This window comes from Schistocerca cancellata, chromosome 5 (genome assembly GCF_023864275.1).
Source record: "Schistocerca cancellata isolate TAMUIC-IGC-003103 chromosome 5, iqSchCanc2.1, whole genome shotgun sequence".
Lineage (NCBI taxonomy): Eukaryota > Metazoa > Arthropoda > Insecta > Orthoptera > Acrididae > Schistocerca > Schistocerca cancellata.
In genome coordinates, this window is record NC_064630.1 from 481,187,467 (window position 1) to 481,206,049 (window position 18,583).

The window sequence follows — 18,583 nt, forward strand, 5'->3', positions numbered from 1 at the left end:
TGGGTCTGACACACCGGTGTCAATGTGTTCTTTTTTCCATTTCCAGGAGTGTATATCCGTGACTGCCGGTATGGATGAACTATCTATACACATAATTAATTTTGCACGGATTCCTCGGTGCTCGTGTCCTACTCGCACTAAGCACTATTTTATTATCGAGTTTGTTGGCGTGTTCATTCTCCGCAGCGAGCACAGAAATACTTGTTTTGTAAATAAAACCGCCTTTTATTGCTGCATCTTAATTTATTTTTCCCATACGCATTTTGCCTTTTTATTGCTCTAAGGCATCCTCCGTAGAATCTGTAACGATACAGTTTTGCTAGTTTTAGATTATCAAACAGTTCACGTCGCGTTTTTGATGTAAATAAGTAATTACTGACAGTTTGCTGTGATCTGCGTTTCCTCTCATCCGGTCTGGAGGTCGCACTACCATTTTATTTTCGAAACATAAGCAGAATTTTGTATTCTGAACTTTCTCACAGTGTTCACCATGTTTCTCCTTCTTTTTTGCGGTGTACTATTATTCTTTTGCCACTAGGTATAGCTATTTGCTCGAACACTGCGCTTTTAACAACGTAAATATTGTAACTCCTTGGTTTGTTTACCTACATGTTGCCAAATTAACGAAGCATATGTTTAAAACCAACTTATATTCATGATGTTTATATTTGTGTGTGTGTGTGTGTGTGTGTGTGTGTGTGTTTGAGAGAGAGAGAGAGAGTGAGTGAGTGAATATGTATATATGATCTTTTTTTTAGTTGTGTGTGTGGTTTTTTTTTTGTAGTGTGTGTCTCGGGGGAGGGGGGGGGGGGTGGTTTCACTTGTAGAGTGTTGGATATGAATGTTAGAGGGTGGTCGAAAGCTATGGTGACAGCTGATTTATGCCGGCCGCGGTGGCCGTGCGGTTCTGGCGCTGCAGTCCGGAACCGCGGGACTGCTACGGTCGCAGGTTCGAATCCTTCCTCGGGCATGGGTGTGTGTGATGTCCTTAGGTTAGTTAGGTTTAAGCAGTTCTAAGTTCTAGGCGACTTATGACCTAAGATGTTGAGTCCCATAGTGCTCAGAGCCATTTGAACCATTTGAACAGCTGATTTGTCTTTTGGTTTCAAAGTTCTGTGGAGAGGTTCATGGATAAGTGAGTGAAAAGGTTTTGGATGGTATTATTATTATGTTGAGTGGTATTATCCTCTTTAGGAGCGTTATTCCATTATTTCATCTATTAGTGTGAGCAAGGAATTGTTTATCATTGATCAGGGTTTTCCTCTGTGCTTTGGTTTTCTGTATGCCGTAATTTTCTTGCAGGTTTAGGTGGTGTTTTTTATTGTTGATTCTAATTATTTTCATGTCTTCTTCCTTAGTTGTTGATTTGTGGTTACATTCTCTTAGGTGTTCTGCAAATGTAGAGTGGGTTGCCCCATACTTCCAGGCTTTCAAGTGTTCTCTGTATCTCACGTCAAATGTTCTACCTGTTTCTCCTATGTATACGTCTTCACAAGTGTTACACTGTAGTTGATATATACCTGCTTTATGGTGTATGTCTGTGCTTTTTGTCAGTTTTGGGGCGTATTTTTGTGTAGAATCGTCTATTGTGTATGCTATGTTTATTCCATGTATTTTGAAAATGTAAGTGATTTTTTGTGTGAGTTTGTGTTTGTACCTCATTGTGTGCCATCAATGCGTTTTCATTCATCTTTTTCTGATTATTCTCTGTAGTTGTTATGGTACTGCGTGTTTATGTTCAGTTTTGTTGTATTGTTGATTGTGGTTTGGTGCTTTCTGCTTTTATTTTACTTTTAATTTTGTTGTTTAGCTATGTGACTATGTTACTATTGTAACCATTGTTTTGTGCTATCTGAAGAGTGTGAAAAAGTTCGGAATATAAAACTGTGCTTACGTTTCGGAAATAAAATGGTAGAGCGACCTCCAGACCAGATGAGAGGAAACGCAGATCACAGAAAACTGTGAGTAGTTACTTATTTACGTAAAAAACGCGACGTCAACTATTTGATAATCTAAAAATAACAGAACTGTAGCATTATCCCACTGATGATGCCTTAGAGAAAGAAAAAGGCGAAACACGTATGGGAAAAATAAATTCAGTTGTAGCAAGAAAAGGCGGTTTAATTTACAAAACAAGTTCAAAATTACAATTTTTGTTATCTTTTAGACGCCTTTAGAAAACTAGAAAATTGTGGACGGCTTTTGCTGCTGTATGTTTCTCCCATTTCCGAACAATACCAAAGTGTGTATAATGTGTAACGTAAGACGTTTCCCCTTTTTTCATTAAATTTATTAACAAGTAATGTTGATTTTTAATTGTAATTTGGAACTGTGATTTTAGCTGATTATCAGTAATCGTTAATTAAGGTGGAGAAATGTTGTCTGCGAAAGGTCAATTGAGCGCCTGCATTAGTTTTGGCTTATTGCCGCATAACCATAAACACATGGCACTAAAAGGCACTACTACTCACGCTAGAAGTTCCATTGTTCGTAAACTTCAACGAAATACTGATATTATCAATGCATTATCTTCCAAGTGTTAGTAGTTACCTTCCTCGTGAAATTTGCGTCTCTGCTAATGACCATGAGTACATCACCTACAAAGCTATCCTGTAGGGCCTTGTTAATTCTACCAGCCACATGGTTCGACAATTGTGCCGCAGCATTAACGACCGGTGCTTCGTCACTGGCCGTGAGTTTTAAACATTGCACCTTGGCACATAGACGAATGCATAACCGAATTCAGCCTGCGATAAGCCACGAGGAAGATGCAAGACCATAGAGAAGACTGACTGTTCAATGCGCGCAAGGGTATTGTGTGACCCCACGTCAACTTCCTGTATATTAGTGCTGGAGAACTACTCCAAAGATTTGATCCACGGGGTCGTTCCTGTCTCCGCCTGGAACGGTTTGAAGGAATCCCGATCAACAGATGTCAAGATGGGTGAACGGGAATTTGAATCCTGCCACTGATACAAAAGGCTCCATGATGATACAAGTGGCGCCTCATTCTGTATAGTGACCTACTACAAAAGTGGAAAAAGTCACATTCATGGATGATATGATGATGATGATGATGAAGTCTCATACTCCCAGACAGAGTGTATGGGAACGACGCGGGAGACCCGCGCCGCCGTACGAGGCAAGGTAATAATGGAGGTGTTTTGCCATTGCCTTCCTCCCACCGTAATGAGGATGAATGATAATGATGAAGACGACACAACAACACCCAGTCATCTCGAGGAAGGTGAAAATCCCTCGCATTTATTATGAACTTTTCCAGTTTTCCGAGTACCACAAATCGGAACGAATCACAATCTCTGAATCTGACGCAGTGTATCTTTCAGAACTGGGTTTCTCAAACTTCTATTCCAATGCTTGTACTCGTGAAAGGTTGTTGTTATATGTGGCTGACTTACTAATAGTGCATATTTAACCTTTTGTGTGAATTTTAGTGCTGGCAATTATTTTAATACAAGTCTTTTGTGTATTTGACAATGAGAGAACATTCCACGAATGGTAAACAGTTTTTCATTTCCCGATCGTTATCTGATTTTCATGAAAGCCAAGGATGTCATGTTCCGTTCCGTGAGACAAATAACTGAAGAACTGAGCCCATTCTGTGTGCCACCTACTTACATAGTCGCCACGATGACTACGATTTCCCCCATCAACTAAATAATAACGCCTCCAAACTGACTCAGATAGGCATGCATTTCAACACAGTAGGGGGGAGCATCCTGGCCTCGTTATTAATCATTACTCGGTAAGACTAAAGGATTTGTTGCTCAATAGTCACCACATGATACGCTAAAGCTCGAATTTACTAAGAAATTCCTCTCCTAGAAGTGAAGAGCACGCTAAATGTTTCAACGTAACAAATTCCTAAACATAGTGCTATGTAGTCAACAAAGGAAGAAAACTCAGCCTGTTAGAAGCACTAGAGGTAAACAAACATTTAGCTCAAGATACCCAGCTGACTCTAAATGATCGATTACAGAAGAATACATCCCCACTTTTAAGTTTCACATCGTACTATCACCCAGCCACATATCAACAGATCGTCACAATAATCACATAGTGCTACAGAAATTAATACAACAATAGAATTTCTAGTCCATACCTTGATTCCCTCTCAAACTTCATTATTGTAACAATATAACTTTTAATACAGTAATATAGTGTATTTTTTCAAGTATTATGTTTAGAATCACCCATTGTGTAAACTGTAATTTACAGTGTAAAACCTGTTTGTTGCGCAACGTAAGTGACAATGCTCAGTTCGATAGCTCTCAACCAATGTCGCAGCCTCACAAACTATAACATTATACCTATAATACTGTAATATTACGTATTTTAATTATTTATTGTGTTTAATATTGTCCACTGCGTAAAGTATAATTTACGGTGCTAAAAAACATGTTTGGTGTACATCATTCTGTACAAGTGGATTGCATCTTTGTTTATAATGTATATATACTTAGTAACTATTGACCCCTCCCCCCACGAACCATGGACCTTGCCGTTGGTGGGGAGGCTTGCGTGCCTCAACGATACAGATAGCCGTGCCGTAGGTGCAACCACAATGGAGGGGTATCTGTTGAGATAAAAGAAATTATTCAGGTAGTGAAGGGAGACGAAAAATCTAATAGTCATGGGTGACTGTAATTAAAGAGTAGGAAAAGGGAGAGAAGGAATCACAGTAGGTGAATATGGATTGGGGCTAAGAAATGAAAGAGGAAGCCGCCTGGTAGAATTTTGCGCAGAGCATAACTTAGTCATAGCTAACACTTGGTTTAAGAATCATGAAAGAAGGTTGTATACATGGAAGAATACTGGAGATACTAGAAGGTATCAGATAGATTATATAATGGTAAGACAGAGATTTAGGAGCTAGGTTTTAAATTGTAAGACATTTCCAGGGGCAGATGTGGTCTCTGACCACAATCTATTGGTTATGAACTGTAGATTAAAACTGAAGAAATTGCAAAAAGGTGCGAATTTAAGGAGATGGGACCTAGATAAACTGAGAGAACCAGGGGTTGTACAGAGTTTCAGGGAGAGCATAAGGGAACAATTGACAGGAATGGGGGAAAGAAATACAGTAGAAGAAGAATGGGTAGCTTTCAGGGATGAAATAGTGAATGCAGCAGAGTATCAAATAGGTAAAAAGACGAGGGCTAGTATAAACCCTTGGGTAATAGAAGAAATATTGAATTTAATTGATGAAAGGAGAAAATATAAAAACGCAGTAAATGAAGCAGGCAAAAAGGAATACAAACGTCTCAAAAATATCGACAGGTAGTGCAAAATGGCTAAGCAGCGATGGCTAGAGGACAAATGTAAGGATGTAGAGGCTTTTCTCACTAAGGGTAAGATAGATACTGCCTACAGGAAAATTAAAGAAACCTTTGGAGAAAGGAGAACCACTTGCATGAAAATCAAGAGCTTTGATGGAAACCCAGTTCTAAGCAAAGAAGGGAAAGCAGAAAGGTGGAAGGAGTATGTAGAGGGTCTATACAGGGGCGATGTTCTTGAGGACAATATTATGGAAATGGAAGAAGATGTAAATGAAGGTGAAATGGGAGATACGATATTGCGTGAAGAGTTTGACAGAGCACTGAAAGACCTGAGTCGATACAAGTCCCCCAGAGTAGACAACATTCCATTAGAACTACTGACAGCCTTGGGAGAGCCAGTCCTGACATAACTCTACCATCTGGTGGGCAAAATGTATGAGACAAGCGAAATTCCATCAGACTTCAGAAAGAATATAGTAATTCAAATCCCAAAGAAAGCAGGTGTTGACAGATGTGAAAATTACCGAACTATTATTTTAATAAGTCACAGCTGCAAAATACTAACGCGAATTCTTTCCAGACGAATGGAAAAACTGATAGAAGCCGACCTCGGGGAAGATCAGTTTGGATTTCGTAGAAATGTTGGAACACGTGAAGCAATACTAACCCTACGGCTTATCTTAGAAGAAAGATTAAGGAAAGGCAAACCTACGTTTCTAGCATTTGTAGACTAAGAGAAAGCTTTTGACAATGTTGACTGGAATACTCTCTTTCAAATTCTGAAGGTGGCAGGGGTAAAATACAGGGAGCGAAAAGCTATTTGCAATTTGTACAGAAACCAGATGGCAGTTATAAGAGTCGAGGGGTATGAAAGGGAAGCAGTGGTTGGGAAGGGAATGAGACAGGGCTGTAGCCTATCCTCGATGTTATTCAATCTGTATATTGAGCAATCAATAAAGGAAACAAAAGAAAAGTTCGGAGTAGGTATTAAAATCCATGGAGAAGAAATAAAAACTTTGAGGTTCGCCGATGACATTGTAATTCTGTCAGAGACAGCAAAGGACTTGGAAGAGCAGTTGAACGGAATAGACAGTGTCTTGAAAGGAGGGAATAAGATGAACATCAACAAAAGCAAAACGAGGATAATGGAATGTAGTCGAATTAAGTCGGGTTATGCTGAGGGAATTAGATTAGGAAATGAGACACTTAAAGCAGTAAAGAAGTTTTGCTATTTGGGGAGCAAAATAACTGATGATGGTCGAACTAAAGAGGATATAAAATGTAGATAGGAAATGGCAAGGAAAGCGTTTCTGAACAAGAAAAATTTGTTAATATCGAGTATAGATTTAAATGTCAGGAAGTCATTTCTGAAAGTATTTGTATGGAGTGTAGCCATGTATGGAAGTGAAACGTGGACTATAAATAGTTTAGGCAAGAAGAGAATAGAAGCTTTCGAAATGTGGTGTTACAGAAGAATGCTGAAGATTAGATGGGTAGATCACATAACTAATGAGGAGGTATTGTATAGAATTGGGGAGAAGAGGAACTTGTGGGACAACTTGACTAGAAGAAGGGATCAGTTGGTAGGACATGTTCTGAGACGTAGAGTGATCACCAATTTAGTATTGGAGGGCAGCGTGGAGGGTAAAAATCGTAGAGGGAGACCAAGAGATGAATACACTAAGCAGATTCAGAAGGATGTAGTTTGCAGTAGGTACTGGGAGATGGAGAAGCTTGCACAGGATAGAGTAGCATGGAGAGCTGCATCAAATCAGTCTCAGGACTGAAGACCACAACAACAGCATATGTAAGGAACACATCACAATTAAAAAAAGGCAAGACAAAAAATTTATATGGTGAAGGAAAAGGTAATTTCAAAACTGACTAGTTGGCTGATGGCCACATGGGTTTTGAAGAACCACTCAATAAAAGAGTTTTATTGTCAATTTCATAAATCATTTTCCAGGAAACTCAAGTAATTAAAATAAGAGGAGATACGTAAGGACAAGAATAGTCAGAAGCTAACTGCCGCTCTCTCGCCCAAGCTCGGCATGGCAAAAACCACAAATCACGGAAATACTCCAACAGCGACAGGCAAGAGCCATCGCAGGGAGTAGAAACTGACAGAGAGAAGGGAAGGTGGAAATGTACAGAAAGGGAAGGGAGGAGATGGACAGAGAGAAGGGAAGGAGAGGATTGGCTGTGGGGAAAGGAGCAGATTAACGGAACGGAAAGAGCAGAAGGACCAAGAGAAGAAAGAGGAGGAGATGGATGGGGGGGGGGGGGAGGACATGAGAGGGGGAGGGTCAGTTGGGCAGTGAGGAATGGAGCGGATAGACGGAGAGTGGAGGGGCAGATGATGGACAGGGAAAGGAAAGATGAAGATATTGAGAGAGGAGGAGGAAGTCATAGACAAAGAGAGGAGGAGAAGGAGGGAGGTGAACAAAAAGAAGGGGACGAGGAGATTGACTTAAAAGAGCAGAGGAGGAGATTGACGATCAGGAGGAGATTTACTTAGAGGCGAGGAGGAGAAGATTGATGAGGAAAAAGGAGCAGATGGGCAGAGAGAATAGGAGAATGACATGGACAGAGATAGGTGAAGGAGGAGATGGAGTAACAGAAGACTTAAATTAAGACTCCGGCAACGCCAGGTACTCAGCTGGTGTCTCATAAAAATGGAATGTGATGTTGTTACTGAGTCATCTGTACATAGAAGGAAACTTTCACTCTAGTGGCAGCTTGTTTGAGTGTGTCAGGTGGCACAAGGCTAAACAAACGTGAGGAAATTATAAATTAAAGAAACAGATCGACCACACACAAAAAACTGCGATTCAAATTCCCTTCGAGCCTTCAGATCAGGTTTTCCTTGCGTTCTATGTAGTGTGAAACCTAAGGCTGACATTTGAATGGTTCTTTTGTAAAGGCAAACACCTATTTCGTACCCTGTCCTTATCAAATCCAATGTTGTGCCCCGGCTATTCACCGACAGGATGATGAAGCAGAGTCTTCTTTCCTTCTTCATTAGATCCTCTACACTACAAACCATTTACTCCTTAATTACCGGCCTTACAAGCTTACTCTTCACCTAGACTAACATTTTCCACCATACATTCCAAAAATTTCCACAATTTTTCACATTCAAGAAGTGACAACCAAGTCAGAGTCTAGCCATTAACTAAGTCCTGCACTTTTTCCGCTCTACGTACCTCCTCTCGTAATTTGAAGTGGGAGTCTCCGACCCGGTCGCCGGCTATATTACTTCTCATTTGGTAGCATTAAATCGTAATTCCGTCGCCACCACCAAGCCATCAAAATTATTAACGTAGTTTTCAAAGTTAATTCAGCATCAAATAATTACTGTTTCAAGAATTGCAGGACTGTTAATTTTCCTCCCTTCATTTTTGACAAGCAATTGAGGTAGGAGTAAGGAAATGAAATCGTATTTAATGGTAAAGTTACGAAACACTATTGCAGAAAGTAGGTAGCTGCAGTTAGTGCTCACTGCGGATGCTTTTGAGTGTAATGAATATAGAAACGAAATCGGATATCTGTGAAGGGAGTCAGTAATTAATCTGACAATTGGAGAAGTAGTTCATGAGAAACATTACCGGAAACGAGGAAGGTTTATTAATAACTCACTTCTTACTTACTTGTTCATTGCGGTAAAAGCATGAACTGGAGTTGGTACTTGACTCATCAGCCAGCAGCCGCAATTTTTCCCCGCCACTTCCTCACGAATTTTCTGCTTGACAGTCACGATTTGTTTTGCTTTTTATTCTTGTACTATAATCTTTGCCTTGGTTTCCCATTGAGCTTCTACCGTCCATATTTTGTCTTTCAACACTGCCCTTACAATGTCTCTATTACGTACTCAACTTCCTGTTGTTCCTTCGACTCGTCTAGCTAAATGTCTCACGACTGTATTTTCACGAGCTTCCTTTTCTTCTTTAATCTATCAGCATGCCACTAAACCACAGATTGCGTTATTGCTTACTGCCATCCTTATTGCTTCTGCTTATTGTGAGCAGTTCGATGTATTTTCTGGTCCATATCGAAGCCTATTTCTTTGGCCTTCTCCGTTGATATTCATAGCTTATGGTTCAGATCTTCTTCGTTACGATCTACACGAAGTAATCAGCATAGGCTACAATATTTATCTTTTGTCCTTGCTGAACGCCCTTAGCCGCGCGGGATTAGCCGAGCGGTCTGGGGCGCTGTAGTCATGGACTGTGCGGCTGCTCCCGGCGGAGGTTCGATCCCTTCCTCGGGCATGGGTATGTGTGTTTGTCCTTAGGATAAATTAGGTTAAGTAGTGTGTAAGCTTAGGGACTGATGGCCTTAGCAGTTAAGTCCCATAAGATTTCACACAGATTTGAACTTTTTTTAACGACTTTATCTAAGCTTGTAACTTCCCTTAACACTCTGAGTAAACTCGAAACACACTGAAAAACGACATAAATAATAAGTTACGCAAACTGGTTACAAATTGTTATTGATGCATATATCGATGCAAGTAACCATGCCTCGCAGACAGGCTCATGAGCAATATACACAAATGTCCGCACTTGAGAGAGGAAGTGTAGTTGGGCTCAAAGACGAAGGTTGGAATAATTGGCGAATCAGTCGCCATCTGAATAGGAGCAATGCCACTATTATATGATGTTGTCAGGAATGGATGAAGCAAAAGGAAGTGGTCGAACTAAGCCGGTCGCTGTGGCCGAGCGGTTCTAGGCACTTCAGTCCGGAACGGCGCGACTGCTACGGTCGCAGGTTCGAATCCTGCCTCGGGCATGGATGTGTGTCATGTCCTTAGGTTAGTTAGGTTTAAGTAGTTCTAAGTAGTTCTATGTTCTAAGGGACTGCTGACCACAGATGTTAAGTCCCTTAGTGCTCCAAGCCATCGACCTAAGGAGACGACACAGCGCTAGAACCGAGCAACGTCAGAGGGGCACTCACAGCCTAAATCATTATCATCGATCCGGCGTGCATCTGGTGCTAGAGTGACCACAAGAACCATTAACAGGTGGCTCGCAAAAACGTGCCTGAGCTCTCGGCACCCCTTGCACCGACAACCATTGACCTCTGTACACCAACAAGCCCGTTGGCAGTGATGTCGGGAATATTCAGAGTGGAATCTCACTGATGGGAGTAGTAATGTCTTCAGTGATGAGTACCATTTCTAACTGAGCCCCGATGACGAGCGAAGACAAGTCTCGAGACGACTCTGACAGCTATGAGATAGCGACCAGACTATCGTCCGCCATACGGCCCGACAACCAAGAGTGATGCACTTTGGTGCCTTTCATTTCATAGCAGGTCCCCTCTGGCTGTCACCTGAGGGACCCTTACAACACAGCGGTACGTCGACGATATCCTGCGCCCCGTCTTGTTGCCCTTCACGGCAAACCATTCTGGGCTTACTTTTAAGCAATACAGTGTTCGCCAGGACACGGTGAGAGTTTCTGCAGCTTGTCTTCGTCCATGCCGGACCCTACCTTGGCCAGCCAGGTCGCCAGATCTCTCCCCATTCAGAACGTTTTGGGCATTATAAGCAGGGCCCGCCAACCAGCTTGGGATTTTGACGATCGAACACCCCAGAAGGACAGAATCTGGCATATTAACCCTAAGAAGGACATCCAACAAGTCTGTCAATCAACGTCAAGTCGAATAACAGCTTACTCTGTATCCTTCAGTGTTGGACACACCAGAAGGCAAGATTCTATATATCCGCAGATCATAAATGCTTTTAATGTTCATCAGTCCCGTATCACTATACTTGTCCACATACTTTCCTTGAATGTATCAGGAGCTCGTAAGGAGGAGCCACGTCTTGGGCCCTCAGTGGCCGAGATCGCTAACGCACTCTTGTGCCGTAGCTCTCGACGCGGGGGTAAGCGGCTTCGAATTTGCCGACACGGTAGCTCAGCGTGTTCGGACAGAGGGAGGCTCGCCCTCTGTAATAAAAAAACTGAGTAAAGGAATCAACTTGAACGGATGTCTTGTGACGTCCGCCCAGATCAAACGCAACGAAAAATACCGAAAAAAAAATCCTGGTGGTCAAAACAGTTTTCATTGTCAGTAGTTGGCCAGAAAGGGGAGGAGAGGTTCAAAAAATGGCTCTGAGCACTATGCGACTTAACTTCTGAGGTCATCAGTCGCCTAGAACTTAAAACTAATTAAACCTAACTAACCTAAGGACATCACACACACCCATGCCCGAGGCAGGATTCGAACCTGCGACCGTAGCGGTCGCTCGGTTCCAGACTGTAGCCCCCAGAACCGCACGGCCACTCCGGCCGGCGGGAGGAGAGGTGGTAGAGTAAATTTCCTGATCACTAGGAACATAGTGATTTAAATATCAAGCCTCTCCACAGTGTCTCTTGAACTGAGGACGTGTGACACTGTTGATGGTGGTCCGTCCGTCGAATGCGGACGTTAAGCTTGGTGCCCCCTTTGGTGCTATTCGCGAGGAGTAGGCTTTGTGCCGACACCGGTTTTCACCGTCTCCCTTCTCTCATTATCATACAACACAAACATTACACTACACACACACACACACACACACACACACACACACATACATACATATACGTAGTATTACAAATAGTTTGTAATGGTGCATTACAAATAGTTTGTAATGGTGCATGTTGCAAGTAAACAAACAAACAATACAATGTCAATAAAAAAATCACAATTTTGGAACCTTCTGCGACGGGAGGTGGTAACTGAGAGAGTGTGTATGTGTGTTTTCTGTTGGACAGGGCGAGTTCGAGTGGAGCAAGGCGGTGCAGGGCCGTGTGCTGTCGGGCTTCTTCTACGGGTACGTGGCGAGCCAGGCGCTGGGCGGCTGGGCCAGCGACCGGTGGGGCGGCAAGCGGCTGTTCGTGCTGGGCAACCTGCTGCAGTCGGTGGCCACGCTGCTGCTGCCCGCCGCCGCGCGCCTGCACCACGACGCGCTCTTCGCGCTGCGCCTCCTCCAGGGGCTCGTCTGCGTGAGTACCGCGCTCCACGTCTGCGTTCACGCTCAAGTGTTCGGCGAAGCTGAAAGGGGTCAATTAGACGCGCTTTCAGAAGAAGACGCGCTGGCAGAAGTGAAGCTGTCAGGACGGGGAGTGAGTTGTGCTTGGGTAGCTCAGTTGGTAGGGCACTTGTCTGCGAAAGGCAAAGGCCCCGAGTTCGAGTCTCGGCCCGACACACCGTTTTAATCTGCCAGGAAGTTTCATATCGGCCCACACTCCGCTGCAGAGTGAAAATCTCATTCTAGATGCGCTTTCATTTAAATTGTAGGCCTTATCGCCTCACATCTAGTTTAGTTTGTGTCATAATGTAATGTACAATCGCCTCTTACAACTGTGTTTCTTTTCATATATCACTCAGAGCGTCGGGAAAGGCAGGATGCAAATGTCTTATTTTTTTTAACAACGATACAGATCCATCGGCTTTCTTCATCTTTCCATCTCCTGTTGTGGATTTTGAGTGGTTTTTAAACTCTTAACCTTCGGGAAGCGGGGAATTTAGAGCACACAAAGGAAGAGAGGTCACAATTCCTCAGAGCTTCGAAAGTGAGAGATGTACGGTTGGTTCTCTACTGGACTTGTGTACCTTCACTTCGCAATGGGGTTATTTGTACGTAGACTATAGCGCGAGTAATACGATCGGCGATTTTATTCACGTATTCACCTGGAATTTATTTCATACACTTATTTTAAGTAAATATCAGAGGGTCTTCTGCACTCACTTTCTTCTGGGCTGACCGTTGAACCACGTGGTGACGTTCTTACTTTAGAGCTGATTCGTAAAGTAGTCTTTCTTAGGTTTCAGCTTTAATTAATGCGATAGGAAAGCGTGTCTTAATTTTCAGGATGTTTTCGTAATGATAATCTAAGATGGAATCCACAAGATCGGTGGTTTACCACCATGGGGCGTGTAGTCTCTAAGAGCCGGTTGGTTAGCGAATCAGTCTGCAGAATATTCAGATGCACCCGCCTTGATTGACATGACCTTAAATTCTCTTCGGATCAATATTTATTATCAAGCGATTACTTCGATCGGCCGCCACGTGTGTAGATGATAACAATGGATCTCCCTACCACAAAATGATGATGAGTCAAGTATCTAATGAGGTAGTACAAAAATGGGGAGATTACCACAGAGTGTGTAGATTAAACTGCCGTCCAGAACAAAATCTGGTATTTTGCGTGGCCTCTCATCCGGAGGAGTCTAGTTTGAAGTATGGCACATCTCACAGACGGTAAGCCACCTAACATCTGCAGAAGGAAGAAAGATGGGTAACTCGTGTGACATTATGATTAGTTATTCTGGGAATTTATTCTTTGTCGTTGTGATTCGCTTTGAGCAACATGTAATGATCACAGTGGTGTTGAATAAGACGCGTTTGCGTTTGCCTGTTGCTGATCTGGTACTGCCCCATTGTTAGCAAACTTTTAATCCGCCAGGAAGTTTCATATCAGCGCACACTTCGCTGAAGAGTGAACATCTCATTCTGGAAACATCCCCCAGGCTGTGGCTAAGCCATGTCTCCGCAATATCCTTTCTTTCAGAAGTGCTAGTTCTGCAACGTTCGCAGGAGAGCTTCTGTGAAGTTTGGAAGGTAGGAGACGAGGTACTGGCAGAAGTAATGCTGTGAGGAGGGGGCGTGAGTCACGCTTAGGTAGCTCAGATGGTAGAGCACTTGCCCGCGAAAGGCAGAGGTCCCGAGTTCGAGTCTCGGTCCGTCACATAGTTTTAATCTGCCAGGAAGTTTCAAATTAAATAATGCTAAAATCCCAAGAGGGAAGTATATCGGACTTCATCTCAACATTCTATGCCCATGAAATCATGTACACATTTATTCAATTAAAGTTAGTAGCGTTGTAGCTTTAATTTAGTCTTACTCTGTTTTAGTCAGTCTTCGGCACATCAAAAGACAACGTTAATTATATGTGCAGATCACAAATGCTTTTAATGTTCATCAGTCCCATATCACTATGCTTGCCCACGTACTGTCCTTGAAAGTATCAGGAGCTCGTAAGGAGGAGGCATGTTTTGGGCCGTCATGACAGAAAGTTGTTCCCCTTTCCTGGTCTGGTTAAATGTTTAGAAAATTTGTCGGTAATTCTTCCTAAAGGAAATCTGTATGCCTCATCTGTTCAATCCTATGTCAAGTCGTTATCCGATATCAGCTAAATATTCCTAGCTAGATACACACACACACACACACACACACACACACACATTAAAAGAAGAGGGGAAGCTTTCAAAGTGTTCATAGAACGACTTTCATGCTATTTCTCTACCTTTCCACCCTCGAAGAGCAATAGAAACTGTTCTGCCAGAAAAACGCAGTCTTTGTTTCGCTTTCCCTACAAAATTTCCTGTGGTATGGTTCTAGCTTAAGTTGTTCACAGCTGTAATCAAATGGTTCAAATGGCTCTGAGCACTATGGGACTCAACTGCTGTGGTCAGAAGTCCCCTAGAACTTAGAACTACTTAAACCTAACTAACCTAAGGACAGCACACAACACCCAGCCATCACGAAGCAGAGAAAATCCCTGACCCCGCCGGGAATCGAACCCGGGAACCCGGGCGTGGGAAGCGAGAACGCTACCGCACGACCACGAGATGCGGGCACACAGCTGTAATCCCAAGATATTTACTTGATCCGACAACCTTTAAATTTGTATGGTTTACTGTGTGACGAAAATTTAACGGAATTTTTTAACACTCATGTGGAGGACCTCCCATATTTTACTATTCACTGTCAGCTGACAAGTACGGGGTTTGATCTTCTGACTACTCTGCTAGACAACAAACTACAGCACCGTCTGCAAACAAGCTAAGAGGGCTGCTCAGAATATCTCCTAAATAACTCATATAGATTAAAACCAGCAAAGGGCCTATAATACTTCCTTGGAGAATCCCACATATCACTTCTCTTCCGCTCGGTGGCCTCCCGTCACTTACTATGAAATGTGACCTTTCTGGCAGGAAATAACGAAGCCAGTCTCACAGTTGAGACGATACTCCATAATCACCCAGTTGGGTTAGAAGATTCTTGTGAAGGACGGTGGCAAAAGTCTTCTGGAAATATAAAACTATGAGATCCCCTGTCGATAGTACTCATTATTCGTATTGACTAAAGAGCCAGTTGAGTTTCAAAAGAACAATATTTCCTGAATCCCTGTAGTTTATGTGTCAGTAGATCGTTTTCTTCGAGGTGTTTCATAAGGTACGAACACAGTATGTGTCCCAAACTCCTAGTGCAATGTAAATGATATTGGCCTATAAGTCAGCGGATTACGTCTATTTCATTTCTTTAATACCAGCATGACTCGTCCAACTTTCCAGGCTGTAGGTACGGATCTTTCGTCGAGCGAAGGGTTGTGTATTATCACTAACTATGGAGTTATTATATCAGCATATTCTCACTGGTATACAATGTGGACCAGAAGACTTGCCTTTACTAAGTAATTTAAGGTGCTTCGCTATACTGAGGGTATCTACCTTTAAGTTACTTATGTTGGTACCTGTTCTTGATTCGAATTTTACTTCCTCTTCTTTCGTGAAGGAATTTCGGAAAACTGTATTTAGTAACTCAGCTTTAGCAGCGCTGTCATCGGTAATATTACCTCTCCTGTCCTACAGTGCAGGTACGGACTGTTCCTTACCGCTGGTGTTCTTTACATACGATGGGAGTCTGTGACATTTCGAGACAGAGTTTCTCGCATTGAAGTTGGCGCTAAATTTCGAGCTTCTGTAAAACATTATCAATCGTTGACATTTTGCATGTCATTTAAATTTGGTATGCTTTCTTCGTTGCTTTTGCAACAGTATTCTGACCTGCTTTGTGTGTCATTGCTGAACTGTACCGCATCTTATAGTTTTCTCGGTATGAAACTCTCAGTTGCCGTGAGTACTATTTCATTAATTTAAGCCACGTTTCGTCTGCGTGTAAGTTGCTATTTTGGGCATCAACAAAATTTTATCTGCTTTCTAAATAGACATATTTTGCGTTCATCCTTGACGTATTTGTATGTTATGGTATTCAGTCTTGCTACCACGACCTTGTAGTCAGTAATCACTGTATCCGTCATGACGCTCCCTATTTTCACAGGACTGTTTGTGGGTAAGATGATAATGATGATGAAGATGATATTTGTTTTGTGGGGCGCTCAACTGCGTCGTTATTAGCGCACGTACAAATTCCCAATCTGTGCACCGTCCAGTCTCGCCATTTTCCCGATTGATGATGAATTGATGAGAACAACACAAACACTCAGTCCCCGGGCGAAGAAAATCCGCGACCTGGCCGGGAATCGAACCCGGAAGCCAATTGTGGCTAAGAGATGTAGTATGTTATCATTAACGATTTACATTTCGTTTGGGCTCCTTGACGATTTTTTCAAAACGATTTTCTGATAAAGCATTCGGAACACTGTCAGATTTGTTTTTGAATCTATCACCGACCTTAAAGTAGGCTATGTCGGGTACATTCTCACTGCATATTCGTGCCATAGCACCAGAAACCGAAAACACGCATGCCACTACACGAGACGCCTGTTACAGTTACCGAAATGTGGTACGGCAAGTGAAAGTCACATAAACAAATTATATATCAGCGAGTACAGTGTTATAGAAATACTGATTTAGCTGAACGATATAGAGTAAAAGGGTGAGTGTTTTATTGTACGTTTAATATTTGAAATATTTTAGCTACGGAGATATAGGAATTAGTATTTGTTTTCTAATTGGAGCAATATGATTTTCTAACGATATTGAAAGCTCCTGAATGGAGGATAGTCGTACAGCATGAGCTAACGGTGATAATGAAATATTTTTTCAAAAAAGTTGGGAGCTGTGCTAAATAAAACACCGAAATCTGATGAGACTGCGTTTCTTGAACCTCATTTACTTTCATAGTCTAACAGGGCTGAAATTGCATTTTATGGGACAGCGGTTTCGCGCTCTACACAGTTTCCAGCATTTTTCTCGAAATGTTTCCCAGTATAGTTAACGATATATATACCATCCAACTTCTCATTCACTGTCTGTCTAATTCAATTATAAACGACATAGCCCAATTTCTTTAAATACAGTTTCTTCTATATGTGGGTAGAGAAAACAATTTTGGATGTTAAACGAACAACAAACTACTCATTTCCCCTATCTCATAATATCATTTGTTGCAAACCGAATTTTGGTATGTGCAAATGTTGCGAAAATTTTAGGGTTTCCACGTTTGTTCTCAAAATGTGTATTAATACTGTCTATAGGCTGGTCAGAAACCGTCTGAAAAGCATCAGCAGAAAAATGTGCATGTGACCCTTCATGAAGATGAGTAAAAATTGAGCGCAATTAGAATGCTTCCCTCACTTGTTGCAGTTCGTCCGGGAGGCTTTCTTTACCGCAGATTGACGTGCCAAGGTGGTCGGCACTGTCTACCGTTACACTGGATGGTGGCAGCACCATGGCAGTAGGCAGGCATTGGACGAGTTTCTGGACCACCTTAGCAGCATCCATCAAAATACTGTTTTCTCTATGGAAGTAGAGGAGAATGGTTGTTTCCCTTTCCTGGACGTAATAATAAGGAAGAAGGCAGATGGTGCACTAAGCCATTCAGTATTTAGGAAGAAGAAACACGCAGACCTGCACGTAACGAGCTATCACTATCCAGTGCAACGTGAAAGAAGTATTCCACAAAAATGGGTAGAGTGAAGTGCAGATTAATAGAGTATTCAAGAACAGACAAGATACTGGAAACCGGGATGAGAGACTGGCTTTCCTTATTTACCCGGGACCGCTCCCAGCCAAAATTGCGCGGATACTGGAAATATCCGGCATAAAAACCATCTTGTAGACCACCGCGAAGACGCAAATGTGACTTGGCTCAGCGAAAGACCCACTGAAAATGAACGCACTGGGAACATACAGCGTCGCCTGCGGAAGTGGCCAACGGTACACTGGGTAAACGCAGCGCTGTATTTCGAGACGCTGCGAGTAGATGAGGCCTGTGGGACTGGGACTGTCAGAAAAATCAGCGACAACAGACTACAGCAACAAGGAAGACTATACCTTTGAATTTCAGAAAGGCCGTCCGCTGTGACCGAGGGGTTTTAGGCACTTTAGTCCGAAACCGCGTGACTGCTGCGGTCGCAGGTTCGGATCCTGCCTGGGGCATAGATGCGTGTGATGTCCTTAGGTTAGTTAGGTTTAAGTAGTTCTAAGTTCTAGGGGACTGATGACCACAGCTGTTAAGTCCCATAGTGCCCAGAGCCATTTGAACC

The 18,583-nt window shown here is 42.6% G+C and overlaps 1 protein-coding gene across 2 annotated transcripts in view; it reads left to right on the plus strand.

The window, feature by feature from the left end:
- The window catches only part of LOC126188224 (uncharacterized transporter slc-17.2-like), a 447,637-nt gene that overhangs the window by 308,642 nt on the left and 120,412 nt on the right, over window positions 1-18,583 (plus strand). For both annotated transcript variants that reach the window (XM_049929775.1, XM_049929776.1), the window contains one exon: window positions 12,062-12,292. In XM_049929775.1, the coding sequence (XP_049785732.1) occupies window positions 12,062-12,292 (231 nt within the window). The remainder of the gene's footprint in view (window positions 1-12,061; window positions 12,293-18,583) is intronic.